General features: G+C 36.3%; 3 protein-coding genes and 1 long non-coding RNA gene across 5 annotated transcripts; 2 read left to right on the top strand and 2 right to left on the bottom strand.

The window, feature by feature from the left end:
* The first annotated feature begins 3317 nt into the window (after positions 1-3317).
* On the top strand, positions 3318-4553 carry LOC147546353 (uncharacterized). The gene has a single exon (XM_086632598.1). It carries the CDS (start codon positions 3426-3428, stop codon positions 4314-4316), a length of 891 nt encoding a protein of 296 aa, XP_086488724.1. The 5' UTR covers positions 3318-3425; the 3' UTR covers positions 4317-4553.
* Positions 4554-4665: 112 nt separating this feature from the next.
* LOC147546352 (BTB/POZ domain-containing protein At5g03250-like) lies at positions 4666-8173 on the bottom strand. The gene is made up of 4 exons (XM_086632596.1): positions 7830-8173; positions 6899-6968; positions 5505-6725; positions 4666-5370 (listed from the first exon to the last, which is right to left on the bottom strand). Exons 1-4 carry the CDS (start codon positions 7886-7888, stop codon positions 4882-4884), a joined length of 1839 nt encoding a protein of 612 aa, XP_086488722.1. The 5' UTR covers positions 7889-8173; the 3' UTR covers positions 4666-4881.
* Positions 8174-10877: 2704 nt separating this feature from the next.
* Positions 10878-12298, bottom strand: LOC147546351 (uncharacterized). 2 transcript variants are annotated; one of them, XR_015223100.1, is made up of 2 exons: positions 11932-12298; positions 10878-11343 (listed from the first exon to the last, which is right to left on the bottom strand). It is a non-coding gene; the product is annotated as an uncharacterized LOC147546351 (long non-coding RNA). The 2 variants fall into 2 exon arrangements; XR_015223099.1 differs by having other exon boundaries at positions 11888-12203.
* Positions 12299-12414: 116 nt separating this feature from the next.
* LOC147546350 (Ribophorin I) lies at positions 12415-17690 on the top strand. The gene is made up of 8 exons (XM_086632597.1): positions 12415-12788; positions 13291-13335; positions 13579-14210; positions 15613-15757; positions 16494-16673; positions 16835-16903; positions 17098-17187; positions 17315-17690. Exons 1-8 carry the CDS (start codon positions 12663-12665, stop codon positions 17438-17440), a joined length of 1413 nt encoding a protein of 470 aa, XP_086488723.1. The 5' UTR covers positions 12415-12662; the 3' UTR covers positions 17441-17690.
* The last annotated feature ends 853 nt before the right edge of the window (positions 17691-18543 follow it).

Raw genomic sequence — 18543 nt, 5'->3', positions numbered from 1 at the left:
AGAGAGCGAGTGAAATTTTTTTTTTTATGGTCGCCGGCCGGAAAATTCCCGGTCGGCGACCTAATCGGAGAAGAGAGAGAGAGAGAGAATGGTAGGGAGAGAAAGAGGTGAGGTGGGGGGTTTTTTATTTTTCCCTCTAACAACTTACAAAATAAAATTGTCAAACAAAATTGACCATATTTTGACCAAGTCTTCACACCCCGGAAACTATTTTGCTTTCCCCAAAGCATTGGCCGTAAAAGAATCCTATATACTAAAACAGCTCAGTTGGTTATGTGAGGTATAAGTCTGACCGCCCATTTTTTTATTGAGATTTTGATAAAAATCACGTCGACGACTGAAAAATTCTATTATTAAATCAAAATAGAAAGATATCAGTGTAAATCGACCAAAATCGATTAGGATATATCTCTACAATAACTACTACCCATGTATTTCTCTCCTTACCCATGATTTTCTTTCACCATTTACAACTTACTTTGTGAGTCTGGAGAATTTTGATTTAAATATCATCTCCGGCGTTAGCCAAGAGGACATGTTGCGTCCGTAGGTAAAGTTAGGAGGTGTAATCATAACCGTCTGAAGAGGGTCAGATAATGAATTTGGAAGGTATATCTCGACCTTTTGAGATAAATTTGATAAATGATATTTTAGTTATTGAAAATAATTTAAAGATAAGTTTGAGAAGTATAATCTCAATCATTGAAGAAGGAGATATATTCTAAAAAAGATATCCTACTCCCTTAATCTGCAGATTCTTAGTTGTTCCTTAATAGCACATAGGAAACCTTGTGCCACTCTTGATTTAGTAATACTCTGGACCGTGCGGGGGAGGGGCAGGGCGCCTGCACTAGGCCCCCGCCACTCAGTGTCTATTTCCTATAAAGAACTTAACATATATATATACATAAAAGATACGTAGTGAAATAAAAAATATTTGTCAACTTAGTCGGTCAGGAACGTGAATTCCATGTTCGTGACCTAGGTTCTAACTGCGCTCTTGTTCGTGATGGTTGGCACTATGGGCGGCCAAACCCATTGTTTTGCGCCTCTTTGAAACAAAATTCGCGGCCAATTATGAATAATTGAGGTGCCAAAAACAATTATATGGTGCGCGTTTACAATCTGGACCTTTTTTTATTGTATGAAATGCTCAGATCTAAATTATGCACGGGGTCTCCAAATTCTCACTCTTTGTCCTGGCAATACATAAATCCAAACGTCTTTACTCTTAAGTCTAGTCGCCTTGGGTGTCACATAAGAGCATCTCCAGTGGCACACTTAAACTTTAAAACTTAGAGTGTCACTTAGGATTTGCAGAGATTTTGTTAAAAAAAACCTTTTTCAATGGACACTCAACTAGACACTATATGATGACGCGAAACATTTATTAATAAACTCTCAAGAGAGACTCTCTAAGTGTCACTTTAAAATTCTAACCAATAGAAGCTTTAATTTTTTAACTACTTTTTATCTATTGAATCGAAGAGTGACATGTGTATTAAGTAGAGGTATTTTAGAGATCTCTCTTGGAGACAAAAAAGATTTAGAGTGTTTCTACATTGACACTTAGGAAAGAGAATCTTTATGGGCACTTGACAACTAGAGTTTTAGAACTTTTGTTAGAGTGTCACATTGGAGATGCTTTAAATCTACCCGAAGACATTCAAACCTTTTCAGACCCGAAGTAAATAAAAACAAAAGACACCAAGACTGTCCACAACCAGATATGGAGGGCTTTTAGAATGGTCATGGCTTATTACAAACATCTAGTAGAAGCCCAAATAGTCTTACTTGTTTCGAAAAATTCCATAGAATTAATAAATACAACCAAATATATCTAAAGAGTAGCTAGGAATAGATGTTTCAACAAAAAAAGCTAGGAGTAGATGTGCATAAACTAGTTTAAAGAAAATGTGCATAAACTAAATTAATTAGTGTAAATCTCCACATTCATTGAACATGCTATGATTATTTGAAGTTTGAACCCATACCTTTTCAAAGGCGAAAATAAAAAATGGAGACGTAGGACTAACGTCTCTCCGTAGAAGTCAAGGGCACGTGACTTTCCACAAAAGAAAAGGAAAGTCATGCCATGTGCCTTGACTATTTTATTTTATTTTTTTGTTGAGATTGTGCCTTGACTATTTGGGTCATCCCACTATCATCAACTCAAAAGGTAATTGAATATTTGAATTGAAAGGTTGTATTATCAACTCTATAACAAGAGAGTTTCTGGATGGAGCAATTGAGTTTCCAGATAATTTTCATTATTTGAGTTCCTTAAAAACAACAATAAAACTATTAAAATAATTCTTGGAGTTTTATGAAAGAAGGATGGTTTGTTAAATGTCAAGGCAATTGAATCTCTTGCGATCTAAATCTATACGATAAACGTTGACCGAATTAGTTAGGATGAGATTAATTCTTACAGATGAATAACGAAGAGATGATGTTCTCCCAAGATTGACCAATTAAAAACTTTGACAGTAGAATTCTTATCATTCAACATTGTCAATATAATTCATAATGTCTTCATAAATAATATAATTTCATGGTTAAAAGAGAACGTGGTAAAACTTGAAATTAAAGTAGTTTGGTAAGTCATAAGTGTTCCAAATTTATTATTAGTTGTACTAAGGCACCTACAAGAACGGTAATGGGACTTGGGAGTGGCTAGGCACCCGATAAATTGTTGTTCACGGTGGTGGGTGCATGTTAGCACCCAATCTGCCCAGTTTTTCTTTTTTTTCTTCTTTTCTTTCTTCTTCGTCCCTTCTTCGAACCATCATTAACCCTTATTCTAAAAATAACTTTGTTTTCAAATCTCATCACCCACATGGTAACAACAATTTTAGTGGGGTTTTTACCCGCTTCCACAAGTCTTCATATAACTTCCATTTTCTAATTGCTTTCATTTTCCATGGGAGGGATATTTTGGAATGACGAAATAATGGTGGTGGACATTAGTCCACCAGGCCACGACTGAGACCCCAACTCCTATCCACTCAACGTAATGGACCCACAATCCTGACGTCACCGCTCCTGTTACATCAAGCAAAATATGACGTCATTTAAAAATAAGAACCTTCTAAATCATTTTCGCTTTTAATTATTTGGCTACTGGCTAAAAACAAAATAAATATCTGTCCAGTATATATCCACCGTCCGATTATGATCTTCACGGTCAAATTAACCAAACAACAACTGTCTTAACTGGGACCCAGTTTTAAATATCGCCTTCCCATGTGGAGTTGACAAAATAAAATAAAATAAAAAGGTAAAAGACGAAATAATTACAAACGTTAACTAACGGAGAGATTGAGACTCTTATTTAAGGCATTTGGATAAGGGGAGAAATTGTGTAAAATTGGAAGAAGGGAGTTTTTTTTTCGTTCTTATAGCCGTTTACTGTTTCCGTCAAAATGATACAATACTCTCCGGCTGATTCATCTTTAACCAACTGCAGTTCTCCTGATTCTTCAGTTCATAATCCGATATCCAAGCGCTTAAAGATCAACGGTTCAGATTCATCGGTAGAAGAAGATAATTCCATCATCGGTGGAACCGAAGAAGAGATGTTTGTACAGAGCGCTTTAGCTTTTGATTTGGTTGATGGAAAACATGAGAAATTTGCTGACATGGATAATAATAATAATAATAAGGTAGTGAATAATAAGAAGAGGAAAATTAAGAGTGATCTTCAACCGTTGGATTTACCATCATCATCATCATATCAACATCATCATCATCATCAGGTAACAGCTTTAGATTATTATTCAGTTGGAATGGCCGTTAGAAATCCTTGGTTTTCAGGCAGTTGGGGGAAATTACCGTTAAATGAAAACGATTCAGAAGATATGGTGTTATACGGAGTATTAAAAGAAGCTACGTTAAGAGGGTGGCAGCCAATTACACCACCAGCTCATTCAGTTTCAAATACGGCTACGGTAGTGGCGACTTCTACAAGACTTACCAAAGTGAAACCCGAGCAAGAACAAAAACAACCACCGCCGAAAGCTGTCGGCGCCACCACTTCAGCCACCGGGAAAGTGAGAAAAACTGGACCTCACTATAGAGGAGTGAGGGAGAGACCATGGGGGAAATTTGCGGCTGAGATTCGTGACTCGGCCCGCCAAGGAGCTAGGGTTTGGCTAGGGACATTTAATACAGCTGAGGAAGCCGCAATGGCGTATGATCGAGCCGCTTACAAGATGCGTGGCGCCAAAGCTTTATTGAATTTCACTGTCAATATAGTCAACGGCGATGGTGGACTTGAGACGGTTCGTCATGAATCGGGTCGTATCGGACTGTGACTAACCCGGTTTCATACACGTCATCATTAGGACAACATCGTAATTTCAGACAAGTTGGATGCCACTGCCAGTACATCTCCTCCTCATACAAGCAAGATAGTGGACCCCAATTGTCACGTGTACCAGAAGTTAGATATTTTTAAATTTGCCACTGGAATTAATTTAATGTTGTTTTATGTGTTTGGTAATCATATTATAATGGCTTTGATGTAAAGTAATTGAAATGATGTTAGTCCAGCTGTATATACATCATACACACTTACATACGTATATACATTTTACCGATATACATTTTAAATTCGACACTTATCGTGCGTGGTCAATATCCACAAAGAGCAAATCTAATCTGTTAATAGTGAATATGTGAATATATTTCAATGGAAAATCCGAATATCACATCCCCTAGTTACATGTTTAACTAGTCAATAAACTAAAGAATCACAACTAGCTAGATCTCAACAAGTTGAAGAGCAAAATTGAAGATCATAACAAAAACTCATTGGGCTAGTTTGATCTTTAAAACTGTATCAGCTAACTTACTTTTGGATGATTTTGTTCGTTACTTTCATGGTGGATGTGATGAATTTGCGTTGCTCTGCTTCGATGTTTTGGAACGGGTCGGCTGTGATTTTCTTAACCCTAATTTCGAAAATATATTCCAACTACTGCTCTTTGTCTTACCAATCTTTTCGATTTCTTGTTTCATGTTCATACATTCTTTCTCAAGTTCAGACACTCTGACCCTCATATCATTGAAACCCACAATTTGGTCTTCCCTTATTTGATCATTTCCTGCAGTGTTGGAATGAGATGCACCATTGTTTCTAGGAAGTGCAAGGTTGCCATTAGAATTCTCGTAGTTGTCCGAGACAAAAAACCAGCCAGCGATGGAAGTTCGGAGTCGAAGTTGTTCGAAGAATAGTACTTGGACGACTACTCGAAGAGGTAGTCTCTCATTTTGCGCGGCATGAGTACAAGCTTCTAACGAGAGTTTCTGACAGTTCATGAGTCGGCATAGTTGCTCCCTTTCCAAGTCTGTGAGCCACGGGTGTGCCTGAAAAGAAAAAAGGGTATGGTTTTTACAAGATCGATCCCCAAATCATGCCCGAATAAGAAAAACATTTGGTATATGAATATTAATGATATCCACATTGCAGTCGGAATAATAAAACAGATATGATGTGTTACCTTGAGATAAATATCAATGGCCCGGTATAGTCCATCATCAAGTGGCCTGGCGTAATCCGGGATGACAGCTGCGAGAGACTGAAATTTCGAGAGCTTCAAGTTAACATCAGGCCCAACCTCTGCTAAATATCCGTCCACTAACTTGGCCACCATTGTTATTGGGGTTAGTGGTGGAAAATCTTCGTCCGTCATTTCTTCTTCTTCGACTATACAAGGAGAAGAAGACATAATTGCATCTTGATCCACTAACAAGAAGTGACTAAGAATTCTCTGAACACAATCAACATCATAAAGAGTTTCAATCGAAAAGCCCATGTTTGGTATGAGAAGGTCATCTAGTGCTGCTTGGTCTAATTGGGCCCCCACTATTTTCTCCAAGTTTTCTCTACATGACGGGCTCGCGTGTAACAACATTGCACTTCGGAGTAATCTGAGTAAGAACTTAGTCTGAGTGACTCCCTTCTTGTTTGGGAGCAATTCGACAATCTCTTCAAGAAGAAGCTTTTGGTCTCCCTCGGACAAGGCTGAACTAGTTGATCCCATGTTCAAATGCTCGCTTGAGCCCGAATGTCTAGTCAATCCCGGCAGATACCTCTTTGCATAGAACATAATGGAGTTAGCGATGTTCTCGGATTTCATTCCTCTTGATTCGACCGCTAAGATAAATCTCTTATACATAGAGAAACTAAGGAAAGATACGTCTTCGTACCACCAATCTTCACCAAGAGATTGTGGTTTGGGTCCAGTATAAATTCCATTCCACAAAAGAGGAGCCCCTTGAGTTTGAATGCTATTGGGCCCTGAAATGGGCCAACCAAACAAACCAGGGTCAGCACAAGCTTTCACTGCCAAGGAGTTGATGCATCTTGACACGATATGGGCCTCTTCCGCATGTGGAAGAACTTCTTCGCATGCTTCAAGAGCTTTGATAGAGTCACCCCAATTGCGAAAGACTTCCTCAAGGAAATCCTCAGTTTGATTGATAAGATTTCTCTCCCCGTACGTATCGGTCATCTCAAGGTACTCGGCAGCACATCTAAGAGAAACGACATTCGTGGAAGTAAGTTCGATTTTAACTCCATAACAGAACTTAGCGACAAGCTCAAAGGCTTTTGCTCCACCGGGTATGTCGTGAAGTTGCAAAATACAGTTTGACTCATCTTCATCAGGGTAATCTTCGATTATCTTTTCTAATGTCCCACTTCTGGAGAGAAGTGGAAACTGCATAGAAACCAATAAGAAAAATTAAACAAATTTTGCCTTCATAATAACATTATATAAAATCACTAAAACCCAAATCAAGCATGGATAACCAATAGGGACATGCCTAAACAAATATTATTCGTTAATCTATATTTCTTGTGAAATAGCGTCCAAGGAGAAGAACGACGCACCTTGTGAAGATGGAACGACATTTCTCCAACTTCAACCACAACATCACTGGGAAGCCCAGTTGTGCAAAGCCTGCAAAAACAAAGAACTAATTGGTAATCGTACTTTTTGTAGTCGTCTACTCAATACCACAATTCATATAATGTTTCCCGATTTCTATGAAGAGGTATTGAAAACTAGAATTGAAAGTCATAGCCTATAGATTACGAAGACTATTCGCCACCTCTAGTACTATATGAAATGGATATTCACATGTCAATTTCTATTATTTCTTGGTCTAGTTTGATTTTTCTTGAGCTTCCTCTGTTCTGTTTCTTATCGTTATGATTTCTGAATGCTCAGAGACAAACAAATATGAAAAAATATCAGTATAAATGATTCTAGTGAGTGAGCATTATTTCGGTTTAACAATACGACCTAAACAAGCGTATCCCAAATCAAACAAAGAGGAATTCAATTATTTAATCAGTACTTGGAGACCTAATCATCTTTTCAGTTTCGGGTTTCTATTGGGAAATGCATTTAGCTAGTAGAACTTAAGCTTGAGAGTAAGAACTTGAAGTAAACTGAAAATTCAGAATGTTCTATAAACTGAAACTAGATTCAAGGATCTAGTGCATCTGCCATTGATATAACCAGACAAAGAAACAATATGTAATTTCAAAACAGAAGTGTTCTGATTACTGAAACTAAAGAATCAAATTTTAATATAGGGATGAATTAGAATTAACGTTTAGTTCTGTTCTTATTGATCAGAAAAAGGAAAGTTTTTCCACAACAAACTGATATACTAGTTTGTTAAAATTCATTTTGATTTCAGATGAAAAAAACAACACAAACCCATTGATTTTTTTCATGATTTAATCACAACCCATCACTCAAAATTACAAACAAAAATGAAAAAGAAAAAGAAGGAAATGAGAGGGTACGAACCAAGTCTGGCCTTGGCGATGAAAAGCTTCTGATTTAGATCCTAGTTTCATGCATGCCATATTTAAATCCTATTCTGATTCCAGAGCTTCAAATAAACATAGATAATAAACCTTTCAAGTTTCAACCTACAAATTCTTCCTTTTTACCCTAGTTGTTGTTCAGTACTATACTTTTTTTTTTCTGATTGGGAATTGGGGTGAGAAGTTAGAGAGAGAGAGAGAGAGAGAGAGACTGGATCCGAATTTAATGGGGGAAGTGAATTGAGAAACCGAGGAAGATCAGTTTATCACCATAAGCCTGTTTGGTTCTGGGCTGGAATTAAAACGTTTTTTTACTTCTTGTGGTAAGATTAGATTTGGATGAGTTTCTAGTCCACTGTTTTAAATTGCCCTATTTTTCAATTGTTTACTCGTTTTTGGAAAGATTTTTTCAACATTTACCAAACCTGCCGTGACATTTTTGTATCTAATTCATTCTTAACTAGGAATAACATACTATAAGTAAGCTACACAAATGAACAATCTCTAATATTTGTTACTGAGTTCGAAAATACCGAGAAAGTCTGATTACATTTATCCTATAGGTATCACATTGAGTGATTAATATCTTATTTTGTCAATATTTTTATTACTGTTTGTCCCGCATTAAACTTTTCTTTCTTTTTTGGTTGTAAACCACATGATTTTTTTTTTTCGAGCAAGTAAACCACATGATTGTGTTACAAAAAGATTTATGATTTGTGGGGACCAGGGGATAATGGATAGCTTGATGTTATGCACGCCCACACACTCATGAGTGCCTAGTTGTAAACCTAGCTACCCATTTTAATGGAACTCCTCCTTGGTGCCCAAAGTCACCATGGAGAAATTTAAGCGCGCTCCCTTCCCTTCTCCTTACCCAATTTTCCTTTGTGAGTAAACCAAAATAGGGAGCTCCATAGGCGCTCCAGTTTTGTTATTGGCATCCTCACGGCCACCTTTAGAGAGCAGGTGTTAACACTTGCTTGCCCAAGTGGTTGAAAGTGTAGACATAAACTCCAAAACCTTGGAAGTCCCAAATTCGATTGTCGTAAGAGGTAGAATCTATAGTTTATTGAACTTGGTTATTAAAGGTATAAATAATGTAATAAATTTGTTGGGCTTTAGGCCCCTTTCATGTTGTTGGGGTCTAGGCCTCTTTCATTAATGGTTAAACTTAGGCGGTTATCGAGCTTATCACTTCTTCATGATGTATCAATATCTTGTAACGACTAAAGTAAATCGTAGTTGATTTCTCAAAAAAAAAAAATTACGGAACATTTTACGTGTGAATGGTGGATACATCAACAAACATGCACACATGTAGAACCTCCCAACAAAAAACATACTAGACATAACCCCGCCCTCTAAGGCGAGGGCAACTTTCCTTATGAAACATGGATAACAAACTACAGAATTGAGATAGTTGTCGTCGTGATATACAATTTCCACATATTTAACACACTATAGCATGGCACAAGTTGATAGTTTTATGTGAACGACGTACTTAATCAACAACCCCTTAGAGAAAAACATAGTCCGATTAAAAAAATAAATGTTGTAAACAAAACCCAAGAAGAGGTAACTAATGCCTCGATGCAAAGGGTAGAGACAATCATAATGGAAGAGATTAAATTTTATTAGTGACATCTTTCAAACCCTAGACCTCTATTAGCTGTAATCCCTCTATGTACCCTCAAACAAAATCCTTGGAATTTTAACTCGCATCTGGCTTGAAATCGTTCTCCAACAATACATTAGGATCATCTTTTTTTTGTTTGTTTTGAATTGTTAGTGTGCCTCGAATCCTTGACCTATAAGGTGAAAGACTAAACCTCTTACCACTCAAACTAAAGATTGTTGGCTCATCTTTTATTTGATCGGGAAGCGGTCACGGCCTCACTGGATTAACAACGGACATACACTTCACAGGTTCGAATCCCTTTCTCCCCATTTGGTTGAAATGTCACTTCTTATTTTTCTATTCTTTAGTTGAGAATGTCACTTCTCACTCTCTCTCTCTTTACATCTCTCTAGACTTCTTTTTTCTCTCACTAACTCCCTCTTTTCATTGGCTGAAGACTCCCCTAACTATTAATGACCCATTGTACTTTTCAATACTGTAATCATTATGTCCTTTTATACCTTTGCATTCAAGATTAAATCTCATCATATACAGTAGTTTTTCCCATTTTCTAATCCATTTAATTATACATACCATTTTTTAAATAGTATTTTATATTGGATTGGGGTAAATCCAATAGTGATGTTTTTAGAACAATTCTAATGGTAATTTGGGACTCTTATGTCCTCATCTTATTTTGGAACCATCTAAATTATGATATAGGCTCTTTAGAGATGGACTCTCACTCCAAATTTAATTTGTTAATACATTGTATACATATCTCAAATATTGATTCTATTTTTCTAATTATGAATTATTCGTTCGAAATATAATATTTGAATTTTAAATTTGATCTAATTTTGGTTCGTTACTATGATCCACAATTGTAATTCCAAAACGAAGATTCACTTTTATATCGTTGAATATGTTAATGTAGCGTAACATAATTAAAATAAATAAATTAGGAACTATCTCACACCTATGATCTTTATTTTTATTTTGATAATATGTATTTCCATTACTTAGTTCAATATTTCATTGGTTGGATAGAACTACATTAGTTTATTGCTACCAAATGTATTTTACTATTTTTACGTGTGAAAAAGCACTTTTCATATAGATTACCAAACAATCAAAATTAATTTGTTTTAAGCACTTCAAATAAAGTGCTCATATAAAAGCAGCTGCAGAATATTTAAGCTTTCCCAAATGAGGCAACTCTTCCTTTTTTGTGAGACTATATTATTCACTTAGGGTCCGTTTGATACGTGAGAAAACGTTGGGTAAGAAAATCAACCTTTTCTGATGGGAAAGAAAAGGACTTTCTTTCCCATATGAAATTCAATTTTTAGTGTTTGGTTGGTAGCGGGAAAATTTGGAGTGCCTTTAAAAAAATCTTTGAAATTCTTTTATTTTTTTTCTGGAAATTAACTTCATTGATGAGGCGGATGAGACAGCAAGTGAATTACATTCTTCAAGAAGTTAAAAAACAAAGATTACATTCAACCAGAGGTGCCGAATAGTCAATCATACATAAACAACTCGGCTTTCGAGTGGGCCACCTCGTCAGCTTCTTTTTGGCAGTGCTTAAATTCGTTGTTCGGTTGGCCTTCAAGGTATTCTCTGGCTCTAAGAACGCTGCTTCTGACTCTTTAAGGGGGATCATCTTGACCGTCGATTAACAATCGAGCGACGAGTTGGTTGTCTCCTTTATATATAAGATGGTGGAAATTAATCACTATGAACACAAGGATACCATGAACATTGAAGCAGGTCCAAGGGGTGGCAAATAGGCGGCATCAACCACAATTGGCTCATTAAATACATACGCCTTCAACAGTTCAGTAGATGTTGTTTAAACATAACCAAAATCCTGGAACAAGCAAGACATCAGAAGGTACACATATCACAAGCAATAATCTTAAAGAAACACTCTAATCAAACTATCAACAAGTCTAAACAAATAAAGTGCTTCTCAGATAATAGTTATACTGTGTATGACATCACAAAATACTTGCACATCAAAATTTCCATTTCATATCAAAGTGAACCAGTGATGATATTAACACAATGCTAACATAATTCATGAGGCCATCAGGGAATCAATAAAGAAGCTAAGAACTCCATGAACCCATTCTACATAGGATCATGGAAGAAACGAGATTTCAGTATAGGATCATTCTAAAATATTGGTCCAAAACTTGGTTGAGTAATTCTAACAAACACTTAATAAGCACCAAAAGCAAAAATCTCTTCCAAATTAATGGAGATAGACAGATGGGTATTAGGTATGGCCGTATGGGTTAGATGTACTGCTTACTAGTTGATATTGTAAATCTAAGATAGAAACAGTCTGAGATTTTTTGTAATATCTCTTATAAATTCAGCTCATAGCTGATCAAAATCCAAGAAAATACCTAACAAGCTCATCAAAACTGATCCAAATGGGTATATTTCTTACCCCATTTTCCTCCGTTACAAAAATTCCAGAAGAATAAAGATTTAGAGATAGAAAAATGGGATTTTTTACTTTCTCGATGTTGTCTTCTCTTGATTGAAGAAGATAAACTGATGAATAAGTAAAATTGGAAGATTTAGGGTTTTGTTGATGGATTGTGGGAGAGGAATTGATTAATGAAGGAAATGAAAGTCTGAAGATTTATGGCGATTAAGACGAGAGATGGAGGAATATAGGCAGAATAATGACGGAGCACAAGTTTTTTTTTTCACGGGAGGAGAGAGAGCGCAACATGGAGTGAGTAAGAAAAGGCTTTTCTCATCTTTTTCTTGGTAAAATTTTTTAGGGTATTTTCCAACTCTTTTTTCCCATAAGAATTCCACTTTCCCACTTTTTAGCCCAACCAAACGGCTGAAAATCGATTTTCTTACTCTGTTTTCCCATGTATCAAACGGACCCTTAGTAGTGGCCAGTGGGTAGTGTGCAGAAGAAACAAAAGAAAATTGTTTCCCCTTCAAACATGGACCTTTTGGACAAGACTTTTGGGCTTCTGGGTTTTTTCCAGCCCTTAACCCCCAATACAAGTTAAGCCGAACAAAGACCTTAACCAGATCGGGTTGACTAGTTAGCTACTACACTACATCCAAACACGCCCTAACAAAGACTTCTTCATACAAAAACTAAAATTCGTCAGCCAGATCTCGAGACTCGACTAAACCAGGAAGAAGGCAGCCATGGGAGGTCTGCTTACAGTTCGACTTGCCCTAGTTTTCTCTATTCTACACTTCTGGATCCTCCTCTCTATCCCAGCTTCTGCTTCTCCTCTTCAGGACATTCAGATCGTCAATGCAGAAAGAAGAGTAAGCTTTTCAAATAGATCGAATTTCTAAATCTCTATTTTACAGTTCTTGATCGCTGAATTCCAACTAATATCTGGATTTAAAAACTAAGGCTTCATTTTAATTTTCTAATGAGTTTACCTAGTTTTCTTGAATATCATTTCAGCTTGGTAACTTTTGAGCTTAGTGTTATGTTCTCGATCGTTCATTCCTAATTGATATCTAGATTTCTAAACTAGGGTTTTGATAATCTTCTCGCTGGGGTGATAGGATAAGTTTTTGTATTTTTCAACTTTCATGTTCACTGTTTATAATGTTATATATTTCTCCCAATTTTATTTGAAGGTTGTTGTTGTTCTAGGCATCTCTAAACTCTATTTGTGGATCTATGAAGGAATTCGTCTAATTATCGAAAAGAATCTGATTTTTTCTATCCTTCAGTATGTGACTCAGTCCTGCTAAGTTCTTAAGCACCGTCAATTGCTCGAATCTCACCATTTCATATTTTTGTTATTTGATACAGATAGACTTGAGCTCTCACATCATAAAGGTCTACTTGACTTTGAAGGTATTATTCTAAACTCGATGATCTTATCTAGATATACCTAAGATAAAAGACATTTTGCAGCAAATTGTTTTGGTATTAGTTGTGATACGAACGAAATGAGTACGTCCATCGACCTGAGATTGAAACTGTTGACGGCATCGACACCTTTTTTTTATGCTTTATACAGTTGCCAGGGCGTGGCTATTGCATTTTGCATTGTGCAAGAGATTATAGAGAACATTCTGAATAATAAATGTTTTCCAGGTTGAGAACACCGGGGCATCTCCTGCTAAAGAAGTCATTCTTGCTTTTCCACCTACCCAAGTTGAACAGTTGGCGATAGTGAAAGCGGCTGCAACTACAGGAAAAAGAAAAAAGAAAACTTATGTGCCCCTTACAGTAAACCCCACCGAGCTTCCCGATGGGCCGAATGAAACACAGTTTTTTTCCATCTCTTTGCTGAATCCTTTAAATTCCGGTGAAACAGTAACTCTGGAAGTATATTATATACTAACACATGCTCTAGAGCCTTTCCCTGTGGAGATCAGCCAATCAGAGTCGCAATTGGTGTACTACCGTGACAGTGCAATAGTATTGTCTCCTTATCATATTAAGGAACAAACAACATTTATTAAAACACCAAGTACTAGGATTGAATCTTATACGAGAGTTGAACCTACTAACCGTGCTGGTTCAGAACTTAAGTATGGGCAGTATGATGATCGTGCTCCTTATTCGTATTCGCCCATGCTCATTCATTTCGAAAATAACCATCCATTTGCAGTTGTTGAGGAACTTGTCCGTGAAGTCGAGATCTCTCATTGGGGTAGCCTTCAGATCACAGAGCATTACACATTGGTTCATGCTGGTGCTCGTCAGAAAGGTGGCTTTGCAAGGTTAGATTAGTTGCTTTTATGTTCATTATATTATTATTTCTAAGTTGATGAAAATGTTGTATTCCCAATCTGTTTTATTTCTCGCTTTTATAACTAAGATACGATATTCACTTTCTCAACACAGAGAATCTTGCACCCTAAAAAACTCAGTTCTTTAGATACACATCTTGTAATGCCTGTGACCTTTAACCCATATTTTTTTTAATTCTGATTTCTCCTGAAGTTTCCTCAGCTGTTTTTCCATCGGTCCATGGTTTAGGAAAAAGCAAAGCTGCCGAGCAAGAAATATTCATGTGTAATATCAATCTGATATAAGAAAAGATCTTTTATGGAGATGAACGACACTATCTTGTATATGCAGTATTTGTTCGAACAAACTAGTAGCAAATTCTGAAGGGAACATTATGAGTTTCGTATGATAGTCTATCCTCAGAGCTCAAGTAGAATGTGTCATTATGCTGAGTTTTTCTAAAGTTCGGATAGACTTTGACTAATTTAATAGAACCAACATGTCTAACCATAATAAAATCAAGACTAGAGTAGAAAGCGGCAAGGGGAGACGGAATAAAACAACTTGAGCAACATTGATGTTTTACTTTTATAGGTATAAATTACAGTTTTATGCTTTCTTAGGCATTCTCGACAGAACATTTAATATGGAAACCACAACTTGAAGTCGAAACCGTTTTATCGTATTATGTAGTTTAATTACAGTTTTAGGCTTGTTCTTCATATTAGGTTGTTTCTGAACTAATTTGGATTCTGGAGAAATTCTATATTTAAGTTATTTGAAATTTCATGATTTTGCTGTTTTTTTCTATGTATTTTTATTGAAAAGTTCATTGCTTTTGCAAGTTTTCTTTAAATTGTCTTTTCTAAAGACAATGGCACATTGAGAATACTCAAAAGCACCTTTATTCCGGGCAGAACTCTGATCCATCAGAGTTGCAAAAGTTAGAGGAAGTAGAGACATATTTTAGTGAATGCTAGGAATTGCTTCGCGATCAAGTCTGGAAATTGCTTTCATAATCCTCGTTGATTCGCCTCCACTGGATTTACCCACAACCCCTTCTAGAATTTTACTTCCCATCCCATAATTTTCTGTTATCTCACAAAATGGGAGGAGAGAGAAAGGGGTAGCGAATGTAATGAAATTGAGACTGAAAGTGAAGAAAGGGAAAGAGAAAGTAATGAATTAGAGAGAGAAAGTAGGAGTTGATCCTTTTGTGAAGGAAAGATACTGGAAATGTGGGGTGACTGATGTCCACCATGGAAACTTGACCAACATGTTCAGTCCTATGTTTTATTAAAAGTCCAATCCTCGGAGTATTAGCTTGCATCTGTTTGTGCTAAATATATTCATCTATGTTCTTTCCTCATCCCCTAAAATTACATTTTTCAGGGTTGAATATCAATCAAGACACAATAGCGGCGCATCTTCATTTAAGCAGCTGATTGCAAGGCTACCACCTCGTGTGCACTCTGTCTATTATCGAGATGGGATAGGGAACATCTCGTCATCACACTTACGTACTAATAACCAAAAGGTTCTTATAACATAATATTATTTTATCCTGTTGAGATCCTTATTGATCATTCACACATATGTATCTTTTCTTAGTTCTTATAACATCGCATTTACTGTGCAACAGCTGTTGGATCTATGCCCCTTAGAATCTTGACTAAAAGTAGCTTCGATTTTGTTCTCTTATACAACGGTTAGTTCACCTATTAGATGACTAGGTGTGCTTTTGCAATGGCTGAGCCTTTTGTTGGCTCCTGTTATTTATGTCTTGAAAAGATGAGCTTGTATGTACTCGTTGTGGATTGGCATATAAATTCCTTAACTTCACAAATAGATGGCTCGATTATTTCTCTTATTGAGAAAAAATTACTTCAGTATTTAGCATCTGTTTCTTTTATAAAATAGGTTAGATCATTTCGTTAAATTTAACTAGAACAGATCGACGTTATAAGTGTACAAGCAAAGCACTTCGAAGCAATGTCGACATCACGTGCACATCCTTTTCGTCAATATGTATATAAGTGTTTGCGAACTGTTTGATCCGCTTACTACTGTACATTTCATGCAAGATACAACTGGCTAATCTTAACAAAATACATTGTTGTAATCCTTGCCTGTTGAAGAAGGATTCGCTTTATAACCATTCCATAGTAGATGATAAGCCATATTTTATTTTTTGAGAAAATCATGAATGTCCAGAAATGGTTTCAACTTGTTATATATCTGATTATTCCTAATTTAATATCTTGTATTTACAGTCTGAACTTGAAATTGAGCCACGTTATCCTTTGTTCGGAGGATGGAAAGCCACATTTGTGATCGGCTATGGGCTACCATTGCAAGACTTCCTATTTGAATCATCTGATGGCAGACGTTACCTAAACTTTACTTTTGGATGTCCTCTTGCTGATACAGTGGTAGAAAAGTTTACTCTGAAGGTATTGTAAACCTAATGTTATATCTGTTAAGTTTGGTATCACATCTATAACTAAATCTTATTGGATACCTTTTATTTATGCTTGTACGAGATACATAAATGGAGAGCTGCAATATGGTACCGTTATTTACTGACATAATATTGAACTTTGCTATGGTTCAGGTGGTATTGCCAGAGGGATCAAAAGACCCATCACACATAGTTCCTTTCACAGTTGAACAACATCTTGAGGTAATTTCTTCTAGTTAACAGCTGCCAGACTGCCACGATTTTCTGTTGATTATAGCACAAGATGCTTGTCATGAGATATTGTAATTGCTAACGAAGTCACCAGTCATTTGATACTTTCATAATCTTTATTTAATTTGTCGTTTCGATAATCTTTTAGCTGAATTAACAATTTTTATGTGGAAACCCCTCTACAGACAAGTTATTCATACCTTGATGTTGCTGGAAGGACAGTAGTGGTTCTTCAAAAGAAAAATGTCGTTCCAGATCATGGTACTCATTTTCAGGTAACTATCCGGCTACTCTTTGCTTACCTACACATTTCTATATTCTTATTGTTGTGGAAGCCATATACTCCTCTCGCTTGCTTTGTATTGAAATGAATTTGGTTTGTCTGTTTGATTCTTGTTGCAGGTTTATTACAAGTTCAACCCAATTTTCATGCTTGCAGAGCCATTTATGTTAGTATCAGTATTCTTCTTATTTTTCGTCGCTTGTGTAGCTTACCTACACATAGATGTCTCCATTCGCAAGTCATGAACTCGGTACTCGTCTGGAAATTACTAGTAATACATTCATATGGAAAACCCTAATGGAACCCATCTGGCTTGTTAGTAAACGAATGCATCCTCTGTAGCGAATATACTGAATGCATAGTTCTCATTATTGACACTTCTAAGCAGGCCAGATAACTAGAGTTTTTGTAACGAATCATTTTTGTTATAGCTGAAATTTTTTAGAGTATTATTTATCAAATGATTCATAGGTGACAATATTCTATTTTCTTTCTGTACCGTTGCCTCTTGTTGATCATTTTTGTCTATTTCATTGGTAGGATTGTGTTTTTTTTCTTCTTTGCATGAATCGCCTGACTCGTTTAGATTGAATGTATTCTAAATCAACTCAGAATCAGATATAACGAGGTTGGGAAAAACAAACATCCTGGAATCTGACTCTCAAGTCAATTCAGACATGGAGTCAGATATTGTATCTGTACACCAAATACTGGCCTGAAACACTACACGTAAGGAAGTACTGTTGTTGTTTCTCTATTGGGTAGCAAGAGGAAACAGGGAAAACTGGTGTGGTATGAAAAGATATGGAATTTGGGGACACACTAAACAGACTGGCCAAATCAGTCAGTTTCCTAGACTAACAATATAGGTGCATATGGGTGGTCCTGATATTATTAATAAGTCCCAAATTTAGGTTTACATGTAGAATTTTTTTTGTTGGTTTGATGTTTATGCAATTTGGCACATGATGTTGTCTAGGGTTTCGAAGCAATTATCCAACACTAGTACATGGTATGCCTCCTCTTCTAAATTCGTGATCGTCTCCATAAAATTTATTATTATCAAGCAATGGATCCTGTAGTTTCTTAACCAGCTAAACTGAACCTACCAACTTACTAACTTGAGAGTTATTTTTTAGGCGAAATTGTCAGCTTGACCCTCTTTTCAATCGGATTTCTTCCCCGAATTGCCCTTGTTTTTTGTACTGTCTCAATTCCTCTCCCTCTGCCCTTCTTCTTTCTCCCATCTCATCATCTTTTTCTCTCGCCATCTTGTTGTAGTTGAGAAATTACATTGCAAAGTAGGAATTTATCTATTTTCTCCGACAAAATTCATCAGTTCCACATA

Source organism: Eschscholzia californica, unplaced genomic scaffold, assembly GCF_041429995.1.
Source record: "Eschscholzia californica isolate CP2 unplaced genomic scaffold, dmEscCali1.0.p SCAF_4, whole genome shotgun sequence".
Lineage (NCBI taxonomy): Eukaryota > Viridiplantae > Streptophyta > Magnoliopsida > Ranunculales > Papaveraceae > Eschscholzia > Eschscholzia californica.
Note: the sequence above shows the minus strand (reverse complement) of the source record. Positions and strands in the feature narration are given on the sequence as shown.